At 49.0% G+C, this 17,925-nt stretch overlaps 1 protein-coding gene across 2 annotated transcripts in view; it reads left to right on the plus strand.

The window, feature by feature from the left end:
• Positions 1-17,925, plus strand: part of ATP2C2 (ATPase secretory pathway Ca2+ transporting 2) — a 74,852-nt gene that overhangs the window by 46,520 nt on the left and 10,407 nt on the right. For both annotated transcript variants that reach the window (XM_061138302.1, XM_061138303.1), the window contains exons 11-18: positions 386-452; positions 9,871-9,995; positions 10,144-10,241; positions 10,853-10,954; positions 11,763-11,852; positions 14,032-14,133; positions 15,921-16,077; positions 17,525-17,695. In XM_061138302.1, coding sequence (XP_060994285.1) covers positions 386-452; positions 9,871-9,995; positions 10,144-10,241; positions 10,853-10,954; positions 11,763-11,852; positions 14,032-14,133; positions 15,921-16,077; positions 17,525-17,695 — 912 coding nt within the window. The remainder of the gene's footprint in view (positions 1-385; positions 453-9,870; positions 9,996-10,143; positions 10,242-10,852; positions 10,955-11,762; positions 11,853-14,031; positions 14,134-15,920; positions 16,078-17,524; positions 17,696-17,925) is intronic.

The following is a 17,925-nucleotide window of genomic DNA, read 5'->3' on the forward strand; positions in this document are numbered from 1 at the left end:
GTTATTCGTAATTGTCCTGTGTCTGTATTCCCGTAAACACTAAGAAAGATTGGAATGCCTTCGGATGTTGAAGAACGTACTTGTTTGTGTGTGTGGATGGGTGTGTGCGTGCGTGTGTAAACATTTTGTTGCTGTTGTTCAGTCGCTAAGTCACATCTGACTCTTTGCGACCCCATGGGCTGCAGCACACCAGGCTTCCCTGTCCATTATCTCCCAGAGTTTGCTCAAATTTCATGTCCATTGAGTCGGTGATGCTGTCTAACCATCCCATCCTCTGCCGTCCTCTTCTCCTTAAGCCTGTATATATACATACATGTGTGTGTGTGTATATAAACATACGTGTGTGTGTATATGTACTTATGTGTGTGTTTCCATCTCCTCCCAGGCCTGATCATGTTCACTGGCTGGCTGCAAGGGAAACACCTGCTCAGCATGTTCACCATCGGGGTCAGGTAAGGGTGCTGGGCCATCGCCCCTCATCTGTGCAACAAGAGAAGGTGGGGAGTTAGGAGGGCAAGAACGGTGTGGGGCAGATGCAGCCCCTCTCCTCCAGGCCTCAGTCTCCCTGCAATGCATTGTCTGGTGGGTGGGAGTGTCCAATGAACATCAGAAAAAGGAATGACAGCTCCTCGTCCTTGTCCCCCTGAGCCATGAGTTTATGTCTTCCTGGCTAAATGCGGACTCCAGAGCCAGCCTTCAATCCTTTCCAGCATCAGGATCTTTTCAAATGAGTGGAAGGACTGAAGGCGGGAGGAGGAGGGGATGACAGAGGATGAGATGGTTGGATGGCATCACCAACTCAATGGACGTGAGTTTGAGTAAACTCCAGGAGTTGGTGGACAGGGAAGCCTGGCGTGCTGCAGTCCATGGGGTCACAAAGAGTCAGACACGACTGAGCAACTGAACTGAACTGAACTGAGAGCAACTGAACTGAACTGAACTGAGAGCAAGCCTGCCCAGTTTAGTTTCTGCCTTTGCTGAACTGAGAGCAACTGAACTGAACTGAACTGAGAGCAAGCCTGCCCAGTTTAGTTTCTGCCTTTGCCACTTGCTGGCTTCCTTGGTGGCTCGGACAGTAAAGAATCTGCCTACAAAGCAGTAGACCCAGGTTTGATCCCTAGTTGGGAAGATCCCCTGAAGAAGTGAATGGCTACCCATTCCAGTATTCTTGCCTGGGAAATCCCATGGACAGAGGAGCCTGGTGGGCTACAGTCCATGGGGTCACAAAGAGTTGGACACGGCTGAGCGACCAACACTTTGCCACTTGCTAGCTGGGTCACCCCAGGCAAGCATCTTCACTTTCTGGTTCTCTGTGTCCTCTTCTGTAAATGGGGGTGACATCAACCCTCCTAGGGGTGCGGTGAGGATGCCCTGGTGCCCCTTGCGGCTGCAGGAGAGGACAGAAGACATGTAGCCCAGGCCACACGGCTGACGGCAGGGAGCGGAATTGGGGTCTGCACTTTAAACCCGGGGAACCTGCCTTCCCCGACCTGGCGATGCTCATAAGCGACCATCCCACCCCAGGTTCCACTGGAGGAGCAGAGGCAGGCAGGGGGAGGTGGGTTCCGTGAAGTTGCCACAGCTTTTCCATGGTTGCTTGGGGACACAGGCTTGTCCCAGCAGAGGGGCAACTGGTGATCTGGGATGTGAAGGAGCCACTTCAGGCCCTTCTTGGTTTCCACAGGGTGGAACCCCCCCTTGTGTTGTCTATAAGATGGTTCAGGTGATATGTTGTTGTTCAGTCTCTCAGTTGTGTCTAACTCTTTGCAACCCCATGGACAGCAGCACACCAGGCTCCCCTGTCCTTCACTATTTCCCATAGTTTGTTCAAACTCATGTCCACAGAGTCGGTGATGCCATCCAACCATCTCATCCTCTGTCTCCCCTTCTCCTCCTGCCCTGTCTCTCCCAGCATCAGGGTCTTTTCCAGTGAGTCAGCTCTTTGCATCAGGTAGCCTAAGTATTAGAGCTTCAGCATCAGTCCTTCCAATGAATATTCAGGGTTGATTTCCTTTAGGATTGACTGGTTTGATCTCCTTGATCTCCAAGGTACTCTCAAGAGTCTTCTCCAACACCACAGTTCAAAAGTATCAAGTCTTCAGCACTCAAGCTTCCTTATGGTCCACCTGTCACATCCATACATGACTACTGGAAAAAAAAACATAGCTTTGATTATACAGATCTTTGTCGGCAAAGTGATGTCTCTACTTCTTAATATGCTATCTAGGCTTATCATAGCTTTTCTTCCAAGGAGCAAGTGTCTTTTAATTTCGTGGCTGCAGTCACTGTCTTCAGTGATTTTGGAGCCCAAGAAAGTAAAACTTGTCACTGTTTCCATATTTTCACCCATCTATTTGCCATGAAGTAATGGGACCAGATGGCCTGATCTTCATTTTTTGAATGTTGATTTAAGCCAACTTTTTCACTCTCCTCTTTCACCTTCATTAAGAGGCTCTTTAGTTCCTCTTGGCTTTCTGCCATTAGGGTGGTGTCATTTGCATATCTGAGGTTATTGATATTTCTCCTGGCAGTCTTGATTCCAGCTTGTGTTTCATCCAGCTTGGCATTTTGCAAGATGTACTCTGCACATAGGTTAAATAAGCAGAGTGACAATATATGGTCTTGACATACTCCTTTTCCAATTTTGTACCAACTCGTTCCATATCTGATTGTACCTGTTGCTTCTTGATCTGCATACAGGTTTCTCAGGAGGCAGGTAAGGCAGATCTGGTATTCCCATCTCCTTAAGAATTTTCCACTGTTTGTTGTGATCCACACAATCAAAGGCTTTAGCATAGTCAATGAAGCAGAAGTAGATGTTTTCCTGGAATTCCTTTGCTTTTTCAATGATCCAGCAGATATTGGCAATTTGACCTCTGGTTCCTCTGCCTTTTCTAAATCCAGCTTATACATCTGGAAGTTCTTGGTTCATGTACTTCTAAAGCCTAGCTTGAAGGATTTTGGGAATTACCTTGCTAGCATGTGAAATGAGTGCAATTGTGCAGTAGTCTGAACATTCTTTGGCATTGCCCTTTGGGTTTGGAATGAAATCCAATATATATACCTTTTCCAGTCCCGTGGCCACTGCTGAGTTTTCCAAATTTGCTGGCATATTGAGTACATCAGTTTAACATCATCATCTTTTAGAGTTTGAAATAGCTCAGCTGAAATTCCATCACCTCCACTAACTTTGTTCAGAGTGATGCTTCCTAAGGCCCACTTGACTTCACACTCCAGGATGTCTGGCTCTAGGTGAGTGATCACACCATCATGGTTATCTGAGTCATTAAGACCTTTTTTGTACAGTTCTTCTTCTTGCCACCTTGTCTTAATATCTTCTGCTTCTGTTAGGTCTATACCATTTCTGTCCTTTATTGTGCCTATCTTTGCATGAAATGTTCCTTTGGTATCTCTAATTTCCTTGAAGAGATCTCTAGTCTTTGCCATTCTGTTGTTTTCCTCTATTTCTTTGCATTGTTCACTTAAGAAGGCTTTCTTATCTTTCTTTGCTATTCTTTGGAACTCTGCATTCAGATGGATATATCTTTCCTTTTCTCCTTTGCCTTTCACTTCTCTTCTTTTCTCAACTATTTGTAGGGCCTTCTCAGACAACCATTTTGCCTTCTTGCATTTCTTATTCTTGGGAATGGTTTTGATCCACCTCCTATACAATGTTGCAACCCTCTGTCCATAGTTCTTCAGGTATTATGTCTACCAGGTCTAATCCCTTGAATCTATTTGACCCCAACAGTTATGAAGTTCTCTTCCACTGTATAATCATAAGGGTTCTGATTTAGGTCAAACCTGAATGGCCTAGTGGTTTTCCCTGCTTTCTTCAAATTGAGTGAATTTAGCAATGAGGAGTTCATGATCTGAGGCACAGTCAGCTCCTGGTCCTGTTTTTGCTGATTGTATAGAGCTTCTCCATCTTCAGCAAAGAATATAATCAATCTGATTCCAGTACTGACCATCTGGTGATGTCCATGTGTAGAGTCGTCTTTCGTGTTGTTGGAAGAGGGTGTTTGCTATGATCAGTGAATTTTCTTGGCAAAACTGTTAGCCTTTGCTCTGCTTCATTTTGTACTCCAAGGCCAAACTTGCTTGTTACTCCAGGTATCTCTTGAGTTTCTGCTTATGCATTCCAGTCCCCTGTGAGGAAAAGGACATCTTTTTTTTGTTTTTTTGGTGTTAGTTCTAGAAGATCTTGTAGGTCTTCACAGAACCATGCAACTTCCACTTCTTTAGCATTAGTTTTTGGGGCATAGACTTGGATTACTGTGATACTGAATGGTTTGCCTTGGAATTGAACCAAGGTCTTTCTGTCATTTTTGAGATTGCCACCCATGTACTTCATTTTGGACTCTGTGGTTGACGATGAGGGCTACTCCATGTCTACTAAGGGATTCTTGCCCACAGTAGTAGATATAATGGTTATCTGAATTAATTTGCCCATTCTTGTCCATTCGGTCACTGATTCTTAAAATGTTGATGTTCATTCTTGCCATCTCCTGTTTGACCACTTCCAAAGGTGATATGTGGGAAATTATTTTAATATTTATCAAATATTTAATGTTGGTGAGCAAAAATTTATACTTAGTACATCAAACCCATGATGGAAACAAACTTAGATGCTCATCAATTAATGGACAGATAAGCAACACGCAGTGGATTATTATTCAGCCACAAAACAGAGTGAAGCACTGCATTTGATACAGGGTGGTTGCCATAGAAACATGAGGCTAAGAGGAGGGCGAATGTATGGCGCTTGCTGTCATGTCTGACTCTTTGTGACCCCATGGACTGTAGCCCGCCAGGCTCTTCTGTCCGAGGAATTTTTTCATGCTAGAATACTGGAGTCGGTTGCCATTTCCTCCTCCAAGGGATCTTTCCGACCCAAGGATTGAACCCCCATCTCCTCATTGGCAGGCATCTCCTCATTGGCAGAAGCCCTAAGAGCAGGATACCAGACACAAATGGCCACATGCTATGACTCTGTTTTTATGAAGTGAAGTGAAAGTCAAACACTGGAGTGGGGAGTGGGTAGCCTTTCCCTTCTCCAGGGGATCCAACCCAGGTCTCCCACACTGCAGGTGGATTCTTTACCAGCTGAACCACAAGGGAAGCCCAAGAATACCGGAGTGGGTAGCCTATCCCTTCTCCAGGGGATCTTCCTGACCCAGGAATCAAACTGGGGTCTCCTGCATTGCAAGTGGATTCTTTACCAACTGAACTATCAGGGAAGCCCTTTGTTTTTATGAAATGCCCCAAATAGGTAAATCCATACAGACAGAAAAAGTGCCTGCCAGGAGATGAGGTCAGGAAATAAAAAGGGACCACAACAGTTATGGGGGTTCTTTAGAGGGTGATTAAGAGGTTCTAAAAGTGATTATGGTGATGGTTATACAACTCTGAATATACTAAAAACCATTGGATTGTATACTTTAGAAGGGCGAGTTTTATGATATGTGAATTACATCTTAAAGAAAACAGCAGGTAATTAAGAAAGTTGTTATTACAAGGATCCTTGGAGCCTTTCTAATTTATACAAAAAAAGGAAACTGTTTGCAAACAGCTGAGTTGGAACTGCCATTATAGTAAATGACAGTGACGCCCCTCCCAGTGGACGGGGCGTCCAGTGTGAGGTGTGGAGGCCGTGGGGTGCCGGCCAGTGTAGGCAAGAGAACCTTGCACTGGGGGCAGAATGCACACGTCTCTGGTACTTGGTCACATCCATCTGTGTATAAATGAATGGACACCATTACCTGGCAGTTAGCAGCAGGAAGAGATTCAGGTATGGGTCTTTTAACATTCCAAATGCCTCTTTTTAAATCATGGAGCACTGTGTGCATTGAGAGGCAGGCAGGCAAAGTCCACCTGTGGGCAGGTGTGTGTCCTATTACAGAAGTATTCAATGATGATTTTCTTATTTTTTGAGGGTTTTTTTTTTAGGGTTTTTTTTCTTTAAGTACTTATTTTTAATTTATTTGGCTGCGCTGGGGCTGAGTTGCAGCATGTGGGATCTTTAGTTGTACCACGTGGGATCTAGGTCCCTGACCAGGGATAGAACCCAGTTCCCTTGCACTGGGAGCATGGAGTCTTAGCCACTGGACCAGCAGGGAAGTCCCCCAAGGTGTTCTTTTGGACAGACAAAGTCACGATCTCAAGTTGACTAGGGTGGCCTGACTGTCTCCTGAGCTACGTGTGCCCTGAATGGTATAAAGGCAAACAGAACCCAGAGCTTTCGGTGGCCGTTTTTCCTGGTGTCGGTGTCTGAATGTTGAGTCCACTCTGTGAGTCGGTTCTAGAACCTTCAGGAAAGTGAAGGGGGCACAGCCAGGGTCAAGGAGGGGTGGGGCTCTGGAGGAACACATGGCCTTGTCCATCATGGACCACTCCACGGGGCAGGTCTCCATTTCACAGATGGAGAAGCTGAAGCTTAGGCCAGCACACTTGCCCAGTTACAGGATTCCGGGAGTGGAGGAGACAGACTGCCAACCCCGTGCATTCTGCTCCAAAGCCAGGGTCCCGGTCAGTGGCCCCGGCCACCACCCGGGCAGGACAGGGACTCTCCTCCTGCCCCCTGCTTTCTGTGGTCCTGGCAGCTGGCTTGTTGACTTGCCCTGTGCAAGTTTGTTGAACAACTGTTTACTGTGTACTTGCCTTGTCCGGTGCTGCTGGAGCTGGACCTTGGCGTCTGCAGGCTGGCAGGGAAAGTAAACGTGAACAATTTAAATGAATGTTAGCAAAATAGTCACAACTTCTGATCAGTACTGCGAAGAAGACAGCTGAGAGAGGGATTAAATGGGGAGATCAGAAGGGGTGTCCCCAGAAAAGGCGGCTGAAGAAGGTTTCTCTGAGGAGTTGAAGCTGGAGCGATGCGGACCTGCTGGAGGTGGGAAGGGCGGGCGTTCAGACAGGGGAACGGCAGGGCAGAAGTGAGGAGGGAGCAAGCCTGGCTCATCCGTGGAACCCAGAAGGAGGTGGAGCTGGCTGGGGGATGAGACCAGATGGGGTCGGGGTGGGGGGTCACTTGGGGGCTGATCACATGGAACTTCATGGGCGCCATTTCCTCCAGAGCCTGATCACATCCTCAGAACCCTTCACCAGGCCATCTCTGCTCTTCTTTGGAGCGGGGAGGTGGTGGGAGGCGTGAACCCCAGCGTGTTCCGAGGTGTGGGAGGAGGGAGCAGGGGAGTGGGCTGCTGGCCTCGCTGTGGATGGTGGGAGTTGGAGGCGAGGGCAGGGCTTCCCAAAAGAGGAGGACGCTGTAGAGCTGGGGGCCTTGGACTTGAGCGTAACTAACCTCACCACGTGAGGGTCCCTGGGAGAGCTTGTCCCAAACAGATTGCAGGGACTGTGACTCAGGCTAGGGGGTGGGGAGGATGGGAGACCCTGAATTCCTAACATGCTATTGCCTGGGAATACGGATGCTGTTGGTTCAGGAAGCATCAGTCTGAGAAGTGAGGCTATGGCTACAACCACCCTAGCTGGGACTCCAGCAAGAAGTGGGGCCGGGGAGGAGGCTAGGTGCTGGAAAAGGGGCTTAGGTGACTAGGTCTTTCAGAGGCTGGGGTGGGGGCAGAGGGTGAGCCTCAGCCATGAGGGGCTCCCAGAATAAGCAGAGCCTTCAGACCATGATGAATGAGAACCTCCTCCATGTGAGGATGCGTCCCGACTCATGTCATCAACCTTGGAAACTTCCATGAACCAAAAAGACTGTTAAATAGTTCCAGGTCTGTAAGAGAATAGGCTCCTGTGTCCACCCCAACCCCACCTCCCCAGGGTGATTTGTTTTTTAATATTTATTTATTTATTTAGCTGTACCAAGTCTTAGTTCCCTGACCAGGGATCGAACCCAGGACTCTAGCATGGGGAGTGTGGAGTCTTAGCCACTGGACCACTAGGGAAGTCCCTCCCCAAGGTTATTTCTGATTTCTGGTCTTAACAGCTCCTTTCACTCCATTCATCACACTCTATCTCCGGTAAACTCTAAAGAAAACCAGCTCTTTTTGTTTCACTTGTGACTTGGGAAAAATGAGGCCTCTTCAGTTTTGTTTTGTTTTGAGTACTTATTTCTTTATTAGGCTGTGCCGGCTCTCCTAGCTGCAGCATGTGAACTCTTAGCTGCAGCTTGTGAGATTTAGTTCTCCGATCAGGGACCAAACCTGGGGCCCCTGCATTGGGAGCCCCGAGTCTCAGCCACTGGACCCATGGGATGAGGACTGGCAGGGCAGAGGTATGGAGGAGGGGGCGAGGGTAGTCCCAAGACTCTTCAGTTTTTAGCAGAAGTGAAATCACTCAGGATCTCTCAATCATAAGGTAGAAATGGCAAGATAGCCAGCGTGCAAGAGAGTCTCCAAAATAAATAACCTGAGAATCATCCTTTTAAAAACTTCCCTCTGCGGCAAGGGACCTTCAGTATGAGCCAAGGTCCACTTGCTTTTCCTGATCTAACCTAATCTTTATTAGTTTGCCAATTAATTTTTTTATTATGACGAAAGTACCCAGACACACACAATGTCCTTCCCATGCCATGTAAGAGGGAAGGGCCCGCAATAACCCTTCGCAAATGTTTGCTTAGCTGGTCTTGTCAGCCCATGCCATAAAGCCAAGGAAGCCTTCTTGCTGTCACCATAGAAACCAGGCACAGTCTCTTGACCAAACCGTCACCTTGGTTTATATAACTTACCCCTGAATGCGTCTTTGTCTCCGGGTAAAAGGTCACCGTTCATATACCATATTTCTTCGCTTCTAAGAGGCACACCCTTGTTCACTTTTTACCTTCTCTGTAGTCAGACTGCTTCTCACAAGTGAGGTGATAAGACAGCACCGTGTCGTTGGTTAATGGGCAGTATTTTTCCTTTCTTTAGTGATGCACAAGATAATGGTGCCCTTTCTAATCAACAGCACCTCAGATTTGATGAAATATTGTAGCCATGTGTGGCTTTGGTTGGATGGACATCATCAGCCAGGTTTTCTGGTTATGAAACACCTGTGTAGAGCGCTCAGTATGTGAGAGGCAAGGGTGTGTCTGGGCTCTTGCACTTGCCATGTATTCACTTATGCCTGTGTGTTCAGCAAATATTTACTGACTACCTGCAGGCCTCTGCTGTGCAAAGAGTGAGCCCCACTGGGGTGTGGTGTGGTGACGCTCACCGCACAGCTCTGCAGTCTGCCTCCCCTGCAGCCTCCCCCATCGGTCTGAGGTCACTGGCAGGACAACACTGCCCATAGGAAGGGGGTTCTGTGCTGTTCCAGTGAAGATTCCCAAGGAGGAGCTCATTGGTTCAACTTGAGTCACATGCTCTCCTCTAATCCAATCAGCTGTGGAGGGCAGGGCCACGTGGTATAGAAAGAGTGAGGAGGGGGTCCTAAGGAAGTGAGCAGACACCAAAACAACCTTCTAAGCTAGGCAAAGGCATCACTGTGTTACATCATCTCCCCCAATTTTCATTTCCTTGTCTGGTTTTCTCACAGAAACTGTCTATAAACCATTAACCCAGGGACTTCCTGAACCCAAAAAGTCCACTTATTGTGTGATTCTGGAAATTTCTTTCAAGGGTCCAAGACTTTTATAGTAGCAACAATTTAAATGTGAAAGTACTTAAACAGGCAAAATGTTGGACAGACTAATTCACACTAAAGTGTGGATGGATGATAGAAGAATAGGGTTTTGCAGGGGGAAAGCTCAGAGCAGTGGACACTGAAGAAGGAGGCAGGTGGATCATGGGATTGGGAGCAGAGACTAGGACAGAGAGGTGGAGAAACCACAGGTGAGCTTCACCGGGTAAACACGTGGTCAACGCCAGTTGGGATTCACATCACATTAAGTGTGTGTTAAAGGTGACCCGTCTGGCCTTTTTAATCCAGCCTGGCTGTGGCCGCCATCCCTGAGGGTCTGCCCATCGTCGTCACAGTTACGCTGGTCCTGGGAGTGCTGCGCATGGCCCGGAAGCGAGTCATTGTGAAGAAGCTGCCGATCGTGGAGACCTTAGGTAAGGAGCTCCCGCTGGTTGAATTCTTATAAATTGGACTAAACGGGCTTCTTGGTGCAATGGTAATTTAACCTGGGTGTTTCATAAGGCTGAAAGTTGATGGTGACGACTTCTCTCTCCCATCAACTCTGACATCTTCCTGGGCCAGGTTGCTGCAACGTCATCTGTTCCGATAAGACGGGGACTCTGACTGCCAACGAAATGACTGTCACCCAACTCGTAACGTCCGATGGGCTCCACGCCGAGGTGAGTTCATATGAATTCATTAGGTTCGAGACCAAGGAGTGCCCTGGCAGACCTTTATCTTCTCAGAGAAAGCACACAAAGTCTTCCAGAAAACAATGAGGAAGACATAAATGTGGGTTATTGGACAGTTTCCTTGCCATTAATACAAACAGCAAGAACATGACTGATGGAAGGCAGCTACCCTCTGGCTGGCATGATGCTACACCCTAGTGGTTTGCACGTTGTCCGTGGTTCCTTTCGCATGCCAATCACTGAGTAATTGCAACTCAGATTGCATGGGCTGCAAAGGCTAAAACATTTGCTGTCTGGCTCTATAAAAACAAGCTTGTCCACCCCTATTCTAGAACATAAGCAGTCTTATATTGCTACTACTTGGTTTTCACAGCCATAGTTTTTACTGACTGCAAGACGCCCTGTTGCGATACTGAAGTGCACTGGGTATCTGATGAATACTTAGTTCTGCAGGGGACACAGTCATGCTTGAAGCCTTGCTCGTGGTGGGACCATGTCCTCAAGGGTGGACCCTCCGCCCCAGGAAAGAGATACGGGTCAGCCAGGGGAGCGTCTCTTTGCCTCCCAGGGACACCCCTTTCTGCGGCTTTGCCCTGCAGGTCAGCGGAGTTGGCTACAACGGCAATGGGACTGTCTGCCTTTTACCCTCCAAGGAAGTCATTAAGCAGTTTTCCAACGTCTCGGTGGGGAAATTAGTGGAGGTAAGTGTCAACATTGCCACCGTGGAAATAAACACACATCTTAAACAGAACTGATGAGGATTCAGTCTGCAGAAAGAGACAGCAGTTAGACCAACTGGTTCTTGGGGACAACTGGGCCACTCCCCAGGGGTCAGGTTATTGAAATGGCCCAGATAGAGATGGAGAGGTGGGAGGTCAGGGAAGAACTGGGAGCCCCTGCTAGCTCCTGCCCCTCACACCCCCTGTATTCCCCCCCATGTTCTTTCCTTAGCTGTTTCTACTACTTTTTCCATTGTTATTTTAAATTGAGCTATAGATCACCTGCCACAGAATTCACTGCTGCAGAGAGTACAGTGCAGTGGGTTGCAGTGTATCTGCGAGGTGGTCACCACAGTCTGATCCCAGGACCCTTCGTCGCCCCGATCAGAAGGCCCGTGCCCCATCAGCGGGGACTCGCATCCCCCCACATGCGTGACCCCCAGTCTGCCTGCCTTCCCACTCTCAGTCCTCAGGATGGCTTTGTGACAGCCAGCATTCAGCTGAGTCAGTAAATTATTGGGTTGGCCGAAAAGTATGTTCAAATGTAATGGAAAAACCTGAACAAACATTCTGGTCAACCCAGTGTTTACTGTATGACTTTTGCAGAGTGGAGACTCTGGCACATTTTGAAGAGTAAATTCGTCCCTCCCTTCCAGCCCAGCCCAGCCCTGAAAACGGGTCAAGCCTTCAGGGCTGGACCTTTCCACACGCCTGAGTGCACCCGGGACCCCGACGGGTGCAGCTCCAAATACTAACAAACGACCTTCAGAAACCCCTCCCCGCCTTGCAGGCCGGCTGCGTCGCCAACAACGCCATCATCAGAAAAAATGCCGTGATGGGGCAGCCAACGGAGGGCGCCTTGGTGGCCCTGGCAATGAAGGTAGGAGGTCTGTGCTGTCCGCGTGGGCAGTCCTTTCACTGGGAGCTGGATTAGTAGCGGGATTCAAGGTCCTATCTGAGTGAGGCAGGTTCTCACATGGCCGTGTCCTCTTCCTTAAAGGACACCAATCATACTGGAATCGGCTCCCACAATGACCTCATCTTAACATTGTCACATCTGCAAAGACCTTATTTCCACATCAGAACCCATCACAGGCCGAGGAGTTAGACCTTCAATGGGTCTTTAGGGACACACGTAACCTATGACACCCTCTTCAGTTCAGTTCAGTCACTCAGTCGTGTCCGACCCTTTGCGACCTCATGGACTGCAGCATGCCAGGCCTCCCTGTCCATCACCAACTCCCGGAGTTTATTGAAACTCATATCCATTGAGTTGGTGATGCCATCCAAGCATCTCATCCTCTTTTGTCCTTCTTCTCCTGCTTTCAATCTTTCCCAGCATCAGGGTCTTTTCAAATGTCAGTTCTTTGCATCAGGTGGCCAAAGTATTGGAGTTTCAGCTGCAGCATCAGCCCTTCCAATGAATATTCAGGACTGATTTCCTTTAGGATGGACTGGTTGGATCTCCTTGCAGTCCAAGAGACTCTCAAGAGTCTTCTCCAACACCACAGTTCAAAAGCATCAAATCTTCGGCGCTTAACTTTCTTTATGGTCCAACTCTCACATCCATACATGACTACTGGAAAAACCATAGCTTTGACTAGATGGACCTTTGTCAGCAAAGTAATGTGTCTGCTTTTTAACATGCTGTCTAGGTTGATCATAACTTTTCTTCCAAGGAGCGTCTTTTAATTTCATGGCTGCAGTCATCATCTGCAGTGATTTTGGAGCCCCCAAAACTAAAGTCTCTCACTGTTTCCATTGTTTCCCCATCTATTTGCCATGAAGTGATAGGACCATATGCCATGATCGTAATTTTTTGAATGTTGAGCTTTAAGCCAACTCTTTCACTTTCTTCTTTCACTTTCATCAAGAGGCTCTTTAGCTCTTCTTCCCTTTCTGCCGTAAGGGTGGTATCATCTGCATATCTGAGGTTATTGATATTTCTCCCAGAAATCTTGATCCCAGCTTATGTTTCATCCAGCCCAGCATTTCTCATGATATGCTCTGCATATAAGTTAAATAAACACCCTCTTAGGAGCCTTTTTAGGTGTTTTTTCCCTAATCACTCCCTCCATGAGATTTTTTTTTTTTTTAACATGGACCATTTTTGAAGTCTTCATTGAATTTGTTACAATATTGCTTCTGTTTTATGTTTTGGTTTTTTGGCTTCGAGGTATGTGAGTTCTTGGCTCCTCCATCAGAGGTGGAACCCACACCCCCTTCTTTGAAAGGTGAAGTCCTAACCACTGAGCAACCGGGGAGGTTCCCGCCACCCTTCCCCGGTGGCTCAGACAGTAAAGAGTCTGCCTGCAGTGTGGGAGACCCGGGTTCCATCCCAGGGTCAGGAAGAGCCCCTGGAGGAGGGCAGGGCAGCCCACTCCAGTACTCTTGGCCGGAGAACCCCATGGACAGAGGAGCCTGGCGGGCTGCGGTCCATGGGGTTGCAAAGAGTCGGACACGATTGAATGGCTAACACAGGCAGGTGTAGAGGTATTTAATATCACAGGTGTACTATATGTCTGTTCCTATTACTGTATGTGTTTTCTTCTGTGCTTTATACATAAAAGGACTAGGTTTTCTCACCCCCTAAGGACCCATTTTCACCCCTTGAGTGGGCAGTGGGATGCATTACGGTTGGTTTACATCTGGGATGTGGAGGCTCAGATCTGTCCAGGAACTGGCCTGAAAGGCATTGAAGATCGATTGAATGTCAGGCCTGGCAGGGACCCCCGGGGTGACCACTGGCACCCACTCCCAGAGGCTCCTTCTGCCACCTCTTCAAGTCTGAAACATTCCTCCTGGCAGAAACCCCACAGGTTCCAGCTATGAGCAGACCATCTAGCTCTGCCCCTGGGACGAAAGAGAGATTTTTTTTTCCCTGGTGGGACGTTTGAAAGCAAATGACCTTTCAGCAAATGGCCTTTCTCTGAGAGCTAAATGCTTGGATTTCTCATCTGCCCGAGGTGATTTGAATAATGAATAATTTAAATGGACCGAGCTTTGCATAGAGATTGGTTTAGGATGACTCACCAAAAACATCCCATTTATTACCCCAGATGGACTTAGGAGATATTAAAGATTCATACGTACGAAAGAAAGAGATCCCATTCAGTTCGGAGCAGAAGTGGATGGCAGTTCAATGCAGCTCCAAGAATGAGGTGAGGTTGCCTCTCTGCCCCCTTCCAGCCCCTCCTGCCACCCCAGCAAAGCAAAATGCAGAGGTCAAGAGATGAGTTTCAAGTTCCCAGCTGCTTCTATGACATCCGAAGACATGAAAATACAGTTGGTGGTGATGAAAGCTCTGATTATCTTGGGGCCGCTTTTCAGATTGTCATCTGAATCTCTGGTCCTCAACGTGGGGTCCTGGGCCAGCAGCAGCATCTCCTTGGAATTTGTTCGAAATGCAGATCCTCAGGCTGTACCCCAGACTCACTGAATGAGATATTCCAGGGGTGGAATCCAGTCGTCTGTGTTTGCTGGGGATTCTGATGCAGGTTCTCATATGAGACTCAGTGGCCTGCAGGACAGTGACTGAGTAATTACTGCCACAGTGACTACAGGTTCCTACGGATGACACTGACCCCGTTGCTAACTTGGGGTCCTTTAGTCACATTCCTGTCGTGCTGGGTTCTTTACACATAAGAGCTCATGTAACTGTTGCAATGGGGGAATGATCCTTGGTCCTTAAGGGGATCCGGGACGCACCCCCTAGTGTCCACCATAGATAGATGACCTCACACGTATGTGCACATGTATATTCTAAGCCACCAAGGGGAATATGTACCAACCTCTTACCAGCTATCCCTGGGTGGGATAGCCCACCCTATCTTCCCCCTCTTCTTTTTAAAAAAAATTTTCTGTGACTTTTCAGATCTTCTACTGAAAGAAAAAACTTTTCTTTCTCTTTAAAAAGATTTTTATTGCCTTCCACCTTTTTCTCCAAACTTTCTGCTCTTGCTGGAACCTGTCACGTCTATGCTGAGATTTTCCATCTCATTCACAGTGGCGGACAGCTCGGCCAGCTTTTCCCAAGTCTTTGCCATGAGTGGACGGGTATAATACAGATTCCTGGTGCTTAAGAGATGTTCTGGGCTTTTTTCAATGTTGTAATACCTTCAAATCTTATTGTCCCCCAAAGGCAATGATAATATATTTTCACTGAAAAAAAAATGACAGAAATGTGACTTAAAATGTGGAACCTTCTGATAATCCTGCCCCTTTTCTCTGTCTGCCCACCCCCATTCCCACTATGCCCCTCAGCAGCAGTCAGAGATAGAGTCTTCCAGAGTCTACAGGTGCAGGTAGCAACACGTGGGGTGGTAGTTTCTAAAGAAGGGCATGCTGTGTATAGTGTGTGTGATTTGTTCTTTTCCCTTAAATGATGTCTTGGACAGCTTTCCGTGTCAGTGCATACAAGTTCCTTCACTGTCTACCATGAGCTAGTGGGCGCTGTGCTAGGGCTGGGGGCCATACTGACCAGGCACCTGCCGCCTGGAGCTTACAGCCTAGGGAGACGGAGCTTAAGAGATACAGCAGAAAAGGTCAGCTGCTCGTTTGGGTTCATCCTCATGAGCCAAGTTCATGGTGCCTCCCTCGCTCGGAAGTCTCTCTGAATTGGACACCTAGGAGTCAGTCACACATGTAAAAGCTGGGATATGACCAGTTCATGAAACATGTGGATGCTCTGAGCAACACTGACCAGGAGCCCTGATGCAGGGGGCGGAAGTCCGGGTCACAGGTCAGTCCTCTCTGGGCTGCATGTGGTTCTATCACGTGGATTTCCTGTAACTTCTCTTTCCAGTGGGGTCATTTATCCCAGACCATCATCGTTAACTGAAACAGATCAATGACCCCACTGTGAACACCTCTGAGTGGATGAGGTGATGGTCACCAGGAGCTGAAGCAGGCAGTGACCGCTGATGTTTTTCCCTCTGTATTTTCCAAGGAGCGGGAAGATATGTACTTCATGAAGGGGGCTTTTGAGGAGGTGATTCGTTACTGCACCACGTACAACCACGGGGGCATCCCCCTGCCGCTGACGCCCCAGCAGCGAGCCTTCTGCCAGCAGGAGGAGAAGAAGATGGGATCCCTGGGCCTGCGAGGTCAGTGGCTGTGTTCCCAGCCCCACGCTGAGTCTGCACATGACACTGACTTCTTGAGTGTAGTAATGCAGGGCCCCTGGTCAACACAGTAATGATCAGAGGGGCATCAGGTGGGGTGCTGATGGGGGCAGAGCCAGGGTGAGCCCTCCTGGGCAGATGAAACGTAGGCTGCCCCCCACATCCTAGCCGCCAGATGACACCCGTTAACCCAGATGTACCTCATGTGTGCAAGGAGAGGTCCTGTTTTCTAAGACACATGAATGGGCCGCCCCAGAAACGTTGATTTTCCTGATTGGTCATCTTGCTCATGGCTTGCTGTCAGGAAAAGCCAAGGTTCTTGTAAGTGAACAGACATTTCATTTCTTGGCCATTTCCAGCTTGCTGCACCAGAGCCAACGCCTTCCCTGATGGGCTGAACATTAAACCTTTCACTTCCTGCTGTCATGTGCCAGCCTGCCTGTTATCAGAGAAAGTGTCTAAAACACTCTGGAACATGTGTACTCCCTCAGGGGAAACTGAGCAGCATTGGCTTGCTATATTGGTTTCAACTGCCTTAGCTTTTCCTTGCAGGGGGCAGGAATTATAAATTGCTAGTAGCTCGCTGACAAGTGTTGAAGGTGAGGATATGGCAGATCGCTGGGACAGAGCTTAGCAGGGCAGGTAGGAAGGAAGGCATGGCACCCGAATCACATGCCCCCTGCATCTGGCACATGCCCCCTGCATCTCCAGCACACGCCCCCTACATCCCCTGCACATGCCCCCAGCATCACTGGCACACACCCCCAGCATCACTGGTACACGCCCACCTGCATCTCCAGCACACCCCCGCTGCATCCCCCGCACATGCCCCCAGCATCACTGGTACACGCCCATCAGCATCTCCCCCACAGTTTGATGACCGAGGGGATTACAGTTGAAACTTCTTGGCCACAGCCCCCCTCCAGTATCAGTAAGGTGACTCAGTAAGGTCAGTTCTCACCGCACCCTCCTCAGAGCATCGCTCCTGAGCCGGGCCTGGCTTCGGTGCTGCTGAACCACAGTCTTCTCGCCTGTCTTCCTCCTGCACACTTTTCGCGACCTTGGTAGCTGCCACCACAAGTCTGCCGGCAGTGACTGAGAAGGGCAGAGCAATGAGAGACAGCAGGCTCTCGGAAACGTCCCGTGTGTCAGCCCACAGATGTTCTGGCCGCCCCCCTTGGGCTGGGGCTGGGACAACACTGCCGGTGGACAGGGTCCCCTTTCTCATGGGGCACGTTGTCGCTGGCCCTGCTCTCCATCGTGGCTGAGCCGTCAAGAGCCGCTGCCCTGCATGGGCCTGAGGACCACTGGGAATATCTTCCCTTCCTGCTGTGGCCCAGGAACTTAGCGCCCCAGCCCCTCGCAGATGGGGTGGGGCCGGGGCCGACTGGGGATCAAAATCTCCTGAACCTTCCTGTTGTGTCCACAGTGCTAGCCCTGGCCTCCGGGCCCGAGCTGGGGAAGCTGACGTTTCTGGGTCTCATCGGAATCATCGACCCTCCCAGGGCTGGCGTGAAGGAAGCGGTCCAGGTTCTCTCGGAGTCGGGCTTGTCCGTGAAAATGATAACGGGAGATGCTCTGGAGACGGCCTTGGCAATAGGTACCCGGGGGGAGAGGGGGAGGGTACGGGTGACCCGTACTACTGCTGCTGCTGCTGCTAAGTCACTTCAGTCGTGTCCGACTCTGTGCGGCCCCATAGACGGCAGCCCACCAGGCTCCGCCGTCCCTGGGATTCTCCAGGCAAGAACACTGGAGTGGGTTGCCATTTCCTTCTCCAATGCATGAAAGTGAAAAGTGAAAGTGAAGTCGCTCAGTCGTGTCCGACTCTCC

This window comes from Dama dama, chromosome 4 (genome assembly GCF_033118175.1).
Source record: "Dama dama isolate Ldn47 chromosome 4, ASM3311817v1, whole genome shotgun sequence".
Classification (NCBI taxonomy): domain Eukaryota; kingdom Metazoa; phylum Chordata; class Mammalia; order Artiodactyla; family Cervidae; genus Dama; species Dama dama.